The sequence below is a fragment of the Anneissia japonica genome, unplaced genomic scaffold (genome assembly GCF_011630105.1).
Source record: "Anneissia japonica isolate Jap-2015-1 unplaced genomic scaffold, ASM1163010v1 scaffold287960_len3192837_cov198, whole genome shotgun sequence".
Classification (NCBI taxonomy): domain Eukaryota; kingdom Metazoa; phylum Echinodermata; class Crinoidea; order Comatulida; family Comatulidae; genus Anneissia; species Anneissia japonica.
In genome coordinates, this window is record NW_022712725.1 from 3,028,893 (window position 1) to 3,038,658 (window position 9,766).

General features: G+C 31.9%; 1 protein-coding gene across 1 annotated transcript in view; it reads right to left on the reverse strand.

Moving 5' to 3' along the window:
* Positions 1-6,326: 6,326 nt before the first annotated feature.
* Positions 6,327-9,766, reverse strand: part of LOC117108015 (3-hydroxyisobutyrate dehydrogenase, mitochondrial-like) — a 6,335-nt gene continuing 2,895 nt past the window's right edge. Inside the window, exons 5-8 of the mRNA XM_033249851.1 lie at positions 9,516-9,649; positions 9,231-9,307; positions 8,441-8,597; positions 6,327-7,521 (exon numbers count right to left, since the gene is read on the reverse strand). Coding sequence (XP_033105742.1) covers positions 7,363-7,521; positions 8,441-8,597; positions 9,231-9,307; positions 9,516-9,649 — 527 coding nt within the window. The 3' untranslated portion in view covers positions 6,327-7,362. The remainder of the gene's footprint in view (positions 7,522-8,440; positions 8,598-9,230; positions 9,308-9,515; positions 9,650-9,766) is intronic.

Below are 9,766 nucleotides of genomic sequence, written 5' to 3' on the forward strand. Positions count from 1 at the left end.
CGAATCACTTGCGATTTTTTTTCGGGTAGGGCAAAACATCACTCCTTTGATATTTTCCTAACGCAAAATCACATCGATAAACCTGAATTGTACAAAATAACCTAAACAACTTCAATAACAGAGTCTACGTCAGAGTTTCCAAAGTAATTTTCTCTTTTTCCCATGTGCCAAGTCAACAAGGTGTTTAAATAAAAAACAATTTGTTGATGAAACACGCCATTCTTTATGTTGAATGAATTCGTCCATGGTGGTCATATATATTTGGTATTTTATAACAACATTATCAGAAACTCCAGATGGTGTTTAAGAAAAACGAAATCTAAAAATCTGGTGGAAAAGTGTGGTAACCCCAGCTAACAATATTACGTTTAAGAAGTTTATAATAACGTTACCGTTTGGTGATAAGAACGTTATTTTGTAAAATGTACGTTCTTTTAACCTAATTTCACAGCGTTATTTCCAAGTGTCTAGATATGTCATATGTCTCACAACATGGTGGTTTGAGATAGGTTTTGATCTTTCTGACTGACCAAAAATCACTAAATTCTCCCCCTCCCCTGCCGATCATTGTTAATAAGTCAATCAGTTCTCTGAAGAAGCTGAAGTGAGTATGAAATGCATACTTTCATTTATTAGTCAAGAATCAACAACATGTTGTTATATAGTAGTAGTTTTATCATGTTTTAACCTCTATAAATAATCAAATACCTATTTTAATAGTTCTAAGTTTGAAAATCTAAATTTTAATAAATTATAATTCCAATTGTGCTATTGTTAATGGGTTAATGTCTGATACTGTCTCTTATACACATCTTGTATACAGCGTTCAAATGAATATTAATAACACAATGACACAAGAATATCAATCGAATTTGTCTATGTTAATGACATAAATACCGAAGTAACATGTAGATAGGTATTGTGTGTTGATGATTCTGCAATAATAAAATATGAGACAATTAAGTATTACTTGTTAATGTCGTAAAGTCAGATATTATAACCAAAGTCAGATAATATAACCAAAACCGACTTCCCACTTAATTGTTTTTTTCGAAGTTCAGTTCTCTGTCAAGCACCTTTAACAAAATTAATAACAAAATGGACTTAAAAAGTGATTGGTATATAGTTTCTTTTATTATTATACGATTGTATTTGATACCGTAATGTTTGTTGGTCTGTACATAAGCAATCGCACTCGGGTAATGCGCTAATAATAGTTAAATCCTATTTTACTTTATTTAGGGGGAAAAATAAAATTGGCTTGTTTAAATTTCTATTATACGAAAAACACAACACATAACTTATCTATTCAGGATAAAAGTTATACATTTCGTTTATTCAAACACCATATCTTCTGGCCACACATTTGCTTGCTAACTGGGTCTCATATATATGTTGGACCCATTATTTGTATGGAAGGCCCCATATTAAAAACCATACAGTATTAATTCTAGATCTGATCCATAAAGGGCCCGTAAATACATGCCAAAAATTATAAATTTATGGTGATCTTTCACTGGGACCCAAATTGACCTATCGTACCTATAAGGGGCCAATGTTTGCTTACTATTATTTCTATTGGATCCTTACCATCATGTTATACTTTAGACAGAATTGGTTTCCGGATTTATCTGCATCGTTAAATCCTTCTCATCCGGCAGTTGAGAACGTCCTAACATGTAGAAAAAACCAATTTCTCATAGATTTAGTACACTAACGTTGCATCAAGGCACAATGAGATTATGAATAGTTGGTAAATGGATATTCTATAGAGTACAGTAGATTCCCCGTACTTATAAAGGAGCGCCAAAGGCAGAAACATATTCTTCTTCATATAATAAAGATCCATAATGAGGTAAATAGAACTACTGTAGCACTACAAGACTTTTGGCAGATGATTGCCTCGTATATCTTACCATAAAATCTCAGAAGGATGATGAAAATTAAATATAATCCATTCAAATTAATGAAATTCTATTCCAATTAATACATTATGGACTCGGTTGGACTAAAATAAACTTAGCAAAGTAGAGTATATTGGTCCTAACAGCCGCCCATACAAAACAGCAAGCCCGTAGCCAGGGGGTTCGTTTGGTTCTGTTACAGATATATTAATTAGTCAGTAAAAAAGATCAATCAGCCAGGTATTCCTTAATAGATCTTAAACAGATCTATTAATCAATCAGCCGAGTTTAGAGCTTTTCATCGGAGATAATAATAATAATAATAATAATAATAATAATAATAATAATAATAATAATAATAATAATAATAATAATAATAATAATAATAATAATAATAATAATAATAATAATTGGCCCGAACGGCCTTCCATACAAAAAGGTTATATTAATCAATCAGCCGAGTGTTTCCAGAGCTTCTCATCGGAGCTAATATTAATTTTTAAAAAAATAATTGGCCCTAACTGCGGCCTATACAATCTAGAGTGACCGCTCTCACCGGTCCACGCTTTAAACTGAGGTTACCTCTATTCAGTGTTTTAACGTTTATAATCATATTTGAGAGCTGGTTGACAAAAAAAATTGGAAGAGCTAATAAGAGACATTTTTTTAATAATTAGAATGTTCATTTGTCCAACTTAAAAAAAAAATCACCTCTAGTTTATTATGTACCAACAAGAACAATAAGAAGTGAAATTCAGCTTCTAATAGGAGCTAATAATAATACCATACAAAAAAAAATAAATCAGCACAAAAAAATCTATTAATGGATCAGCCGGGTATTTCAAGAGCTCTTCATCGGAGCTAAAAACGTTAACAAATCGATGATCACGGTAACAAATTAATCCTTGATACACAATGATTTCCATTCTGGGATTACTTAGAAGGAAATTTGAAAGATGAGCTATTGTTTAAAAATTAAGTATATCCCAGCAAAATTGAAAGAAAGGAGAAAGAAGTAAAAGTTTGTCAATACAAATATGCATAGTATAAATTAAATAAAATACGAGATTCAACAAGAAATTTTATTAGACATTTTATTACTAAATAGACACGATGTTGGTCCTAAAATATTGAACTCACTTAGCAATCATCTTAAGTCCACCAAATCGGTTTTTATTTTAAAGAAATGTTTTAATTCATTCTAAATTTTTATTCATTGCAATATTTTGTGTCTGTTCAGGATCATTGCCTATTATTTACTATCTTACAAATCTTACTGGTTCTATTTTATGTTATTTTATATTGTATAGATTTTCTTTTTAAATATGTTTTAATTAAAACCACATATTATTCGCATTTCTGTGCAAGTTAGGTAAGCTTTTGACCTGTTGTCTCTTTGTATTTTATGTATTTCATTTAACTTTTTACTATTTTAATGTATTTGAAAACTTAACAATTTTAATTACAAATGGACTCATAACTGTAAAACCTCTATGAGGTTCAAATAAGCTCCAATTTCATCCATTATTTTAAAATTTTATTTCATTATCTATTTTATTATTTTATGATGAAATGAATACAGATTAAAGATTAACGGTAATTGGGGTTCTACGCTGAATATTCATACCAGAAGAAAGTTCAACTTTAAAAAGTAATAATTGATTGACTGATATGTCTATTATATTATTTTAGAATTATTAGCACACAATACATGTTACTTCGGATGTCATTAACATAGACAATCCGGTTGAGGTTTAGAGCATTTAAATGATACTTGAAATCTGTATACTGGTAATATTTGAAAACACTTACTTTTATAGTCGAATGTACACGTATAAATCACGCATTCTTTAATATTGTCCCAAATAGATTCAATCATGCTATCACTGCATTGGAACACACATAGGGCTATTGCGTCGGTTCTACCAGGTGATGCTGTATCAATAAAATAATACGGTACGGTCCATTTATAACTATTTCAATATGTCATTTTCTAAGACCAATTCTCAATAAGCGAAAGCTTTTTTCTCTCTTTGTCTTGTACTGTAATTTGTATACTTTTGATTTCTGACTTTACGACATTAACAAGTAATACTTAATTGTCTCATATTTTATTATTGCAGAATCATCAACACACAATACCTATCTACCGTACATGTTACTTCGGTATTTATGTCATTAACATAGACAAATTCGATTATACTTTTACATCCAAAGGATACTAAAAATAATAGGTATGCAAACAGAATGTTCCAACACTTACTGTCAAATTCAAACGTACAATCATTAATGCAGTCTTGAATATCGACCAAATTAGGATCAGAAAATGTAACTCTGCAGACTTTGTCGATACAGTGGACTATATCCTTCATTTTAACGGCTGTTGCTCTATCAATAAAAATAACCAAGCCCAGAAGAATGACTGTGGCTGTCCGCATTGTGATGGGCTGTTATCAAGTATCTCAATATTAAATCTACATGAATTCGCTCAGTCTGGTTGAGTGAGTGGTAAACCTAAGATATTATTTTAATATAACCATCGATCCTGCATTGTTTCAAGATCGTAGCAGACATTTAACAACACATTTACTAGTATTATAAATGTTGAAACGTTGGGGATCAAATGTTTTAGGATGATCGGGACGGGGAGTAGGCGGAATTGAAGCGTCATGAGCGTCGCAAGACGGATATACATATTATATTTCTAATTACAATTACTAATTAAACATGATTACTTAACACAAATAATGATTTACTGACGCTGTATCCATGATTATTACTTAACTACTTCTCACGTTTAGTTTGGTTCAAATTCTTGAACTGGGGTATGAAGAAATCATGTAACGTATGTTTCACTGCATAAAGCGACAATCAAGATTTCAAGTTTAGGACCATATTTTGCATAGAAGACTATTCTATTTTTCCGAATAAACAATACAGTATTCATAACATCTTATAATAAGCAAATATTAACTATTACCTTAAAGTTTTACTGCAATAATATGTTTTTCCTGGCAAATATGTTTATGTAACGTAAATCACGTTTAACCGTGTCGCATTTGGCGACAGGGTTAAACTTTACCATAACCATACTACAAAACTTATAGTAAAAATTGACAACCTTCCAACCAGCTAACAAATCGGTAACTGTAAGCCCTGTAATAATGTAATGTAATGCTTACACAGCATTTTTTGAATGGCAGATTTGCTAAGACGGAATTTTTTATCTGGCGACAGACGAATTTTGCATACTCATGACTAAATATCGTCCTAACTCTGTTGTTAGCTATCAAAATTCCATGAAATTTGATACACTTTTATAATACTGTATATTATGGCCTTTTGAATTTTGGTAACACTTTCCACATTATTATCATATTTTGTCATTCCAAGTTGGTGAACCATAGGCGACCGGGTTTGCACGATTATAGTGAGCCTGACCCTAATATGACCACAACATAAGGAAGACCACTCTGTAAATGTTTAGCATAATATTGTACAGAGAATTTCGATTGTTTATCAATATTAAAATGGACCATGATATTATCATGTTAGATCCAAATCACGTTTTATGCAAGCACCGACGAGGAAAGATTAAACATAATAATTTTGATATGTACATGTTTTATGTTATGTGTTGATTGGTCTTAGTTAATAATATTACAGTTTAATGGCTTAATGCAATAATATTACAGTTTATTGGTTTACAATAATATTACAGTTTAATCGCCCCGGAACCCTGAACCCCGACCTGGGGCCCTTGGTGGCCCCCTAGCCCATCATCAGTGCTGGCGCTTCGCTCGCAACCTGACCATTTCACTTCTCGTGGCTACGGCCCTGCTATGACGTGTGGCTGAACCGTGTTTGGTTGAATCATGGTAGAAAAAAAATTCAACAATTGTCTGGGGAGGGGGGGGTCGGGGGTGGTGAAACACAAATGTACGGTATTATCTATTTAATAAAATAATATGTAATTTGTATACAATAAAATTTTATCACTGAGAGAACAGATATTGATGTCAAAATATTGTATATACATGGAGGCTTCATGATCAAAAGTTCTTGAAGATTTGGTATGTTGATCCCTGGCACGGCTGGCTGCTGGGCCGCTGCTTGGTGCCTGGAATCGTAAGTAGGCTGTGAAGTAAAAAGTTTGCGGAACGTTGATTTAGAGAGATGCTAAACATGCTTCTCTCCCTCCCCCTAAAATGTTATTAGTACAGTATGCTTGTTTTTTATGACTGAAATAGAACTATTAAAACCTTCAAAAATATATTAGTTTCAACAACACCACGAGAATACCAAATGAGTTTTTATAGTGCAACATCTCCCTGAATGACCCACACTCCAATGTTGGTGTTGATTCAAACACACAATGCAATTGAGAAAAGAAGACATTGAGATCAGCTAATGAAAACTCACTGTTTTGGTTTCAACCTGCCTTTTATTTTTACTGTCAGCATCATATACAGTACATTATGTGCAACATAATCTGGCGGCATGAGTGTAGAAAAAATAAATATGTTTTTAAAAATCTGATATTTTAATAAATATTGACTACACCCTGACACCCATACACATTTTGGTCTTGTACAGTAAAAACTAGTGAAAGTGTTTTTGGGGTGCGCGGTAAACGAAAAAGTGGATGTGGTAATTTCCAAATTTTTTGAGCTAATTTTGCAGTAAACTTTTTAAAGTGCAACCTAGGCGCAACTGTGGCAAAGTATACCAGTGTATGTATCCCAGTACGTGGCTAGTGGTACACATTTTTAGGTGATAGTCACGACTGTTTCGCACATAAGTTGAGCATGGTCACCAAATATGAGGAGCTGACGTCAGTCAACGAGGTGTCACCTCTTAATTAAAGCCAGCAGGAGGGCCAGAGAAGAGGTCCGACATTTGTTACACATGTTAAGAATGGTTTGCACCTTAGCTGTGACAATTAAATTACACAATCTATGTGTCACAATGTTGTGTGTTGACCCATGTGAGTGCCACTAAATCTCACCTTAATACAAGCCAATGAGTGTCAAACAAAATTTGTGCAAGCGTCAGGTTGCCCAAAGTCTGCTAGTTGATAGTGTGGACCTTAAGTAACTGCATCCATTATTGGTACTGAAGTATCTTCTTTTCTTGTTCTAGGTAATAGCTCAGTTTATTAGAGATAGTCAATAATTTGATATTAAATCAATCGTTTTTTATTTTTATGTTGTATGACACACGCAATAATATAGTAGTTACAAACATATTCAAACCGGGCGCAAAAATCTGATAAATTTCTAACATTTGACTCTCAAGCCGCATTCAGTTTATGGATTGAATTTTTGAACACTATGTCCACATGATTCTCCATCAAAGATATTACATGGATTAATATACAATTATCAGTTGTGAAGAAATTCAAAGTTAAATACCAATGAGTTAATAGATGGGCAAAATATAATCCATCTGTAATAATTTACACTTCAGTTTCCTCTTTTAAGAATTGATAAGCTACAGAGAAGTCTTTGTTTCCTAGGCCTCGATTACACATCACTCGGTACAGCTGGTGAGCTATTGATCCAAGAGGTGTTGCAGTAGACGTTGCCGTTGCTGCAGTTTGTGCTAGACTGAGATCCTGAAAACAAAAAAGCCTGTGGTTTTTTTTCGGTGTCCATACAAAATTTTTTACATAAAAGCCCTTTTTAATATTAGATAGAACTAGAAAAACACAATTATGTGAAATTTATTTCATTGTATCAAGTCATTGTCTTTAAATAAAAATAAATAAATAAAATAAAAACATTCACAATACAATGTTTTGACTGTTCATCAGTAATTGCAAAATGTTATCATAAGTTACACTTTACTTGTTTGGCTGACTGTATTTAACTCACTGACATATTATCCTTTTCAGGGAGTTTACCATTGTTTTACTGTTTTTGAAGGTTTTCATTGATTTTTGTTATTGATTTTGGTGTTGGATGCTGTTGAACTCAAATAAATAAAATAAATATATATTAATGTTGCATTATATAGAATTTTAAAGTTAAGATACCTTAGTCATAAGCGCTGTACCAAATCCACCCTGGTAGTTATTACTAGAAGAATTACCATGTTAACCATCGATAAATAAATTCCTGGTCTGTCTCTGAGGTATCACAATAATAACAACACCCGAGAATGTCTTGCCACATTTCACATTATATATTGTTATTATATATTATTATTATTATTATTATTATTATTATTATTATTATTATATAATATCACTATATTTCATATCCGTGTTTTATTGTTGTCATGTTTATATTTTGTTGCCATGAGAAAAACCAATTTCAAATTTTAATTTGACAATAAAGCTATCTTGTATCTTGTATCTTGTATTTAACTCACTGACATATTATCCTTTTCAGGGAGTTTACCATTGTTTTACTGTTTTTGAAGGTTTTCATTGATTTTTGTTATTGATTTTGGTGTTGGATGCTGTTGAACTCAAATAAATAAAATAAATATATATTAATGTTGCATTATATAGAATTTTAAAGTTAAGATACCTTAGTCATAAGCGCTGTACCAAATCCACCCTGGTAGTTATTACTAGAAGGAACGTTTTCTAGGACTCCTGGCACAGGGTTGTAAACCTCACTTGACCAGCTTCGACCACTACTTGTATTCAGGATGGAAGCCAACATCTTTGGATCAAGACCAAGCCTGCAAACAAATAAACTCTTCAATTAAATGGTGCAAGTATTTCATTATTTTGAGTCTAATGTTCAGGATAACAACTAAAAATATATATATAAAGGTTTTTACTACAAATAATAAGAGATAATAACTATTACTGTAATACTGGAATTATACACATAGCATAAACATTCTCCACTCTCTGTGAAATATTCCTAGTAATGTTAGTAAAGATTTCAACCCTTGTAACTCTTGTCTTTGTAATTTTTGACTTAAGTCTGTTTTTTTAATGTTTCAAATGTAAATTTTAATATTTAATATTGCACTATTTTAATAATGATTTGTAAACTTTTAATTGCCAAGTTTATATTTTTGTAATTCAGTCTTTCAATTCAGCACATGTTGCAATTGACTGTTTTGTATGCGAGTTTCTTTTTTGCAATAAAATATACCCAAATATATAAAACCCTTAAATTTTGCTTGTACAGAGTTAAATGTAACTGCACGACCCAGAAAAAATTAAAACAAAAGCAAGAGCTGACATAACACCTTTAATACAATAGCCATAACATGGGTGAGAACAGCAGTGGATAAGAGATGATGAAGGAAAAGGTAGATTAATTAAGTGTGTGCAATATTGAAAAGAACTTTTTTTTTTACCTCATTCCTAAGTTCATTGTTTCTGAGCATCCAATCATGGAGATAGCCAGCATCATGTTATTGCATATCTTGGCAGCCTAATTATTGAAATAATTTAAAAATAAATTATGCTGCTTTAAAGCTGCCGCCTCCTCCACCACCACTACAAACAAAATAAATATCCAGACAGGACAATATTCAAAAACTTAAGAAACACAATATCTTTTGGCCTAAAAACAAAATCTCTTCTGGTGATGATAAAAGAAGGAATCCGCACGGAATGTAAACAGCCGAAAGCTCACTCACCTGTCCAGTGCCTACTGGTCCTGTATTTACCACATTTTTTCCCATACAATCTAGAAGCTCTTTAGCAGCCTTAAACTCCTCTTCTTTTCCTCCAACCATGAATGTCAACGTGCCCTCTCTTGCAGCATTCACACCTAACATGTATAAACATACAAATACACAAAATTATATTATATATATATATATATATATACATATATATATACATATATATATATATACATACATATATACATATATATATACATACA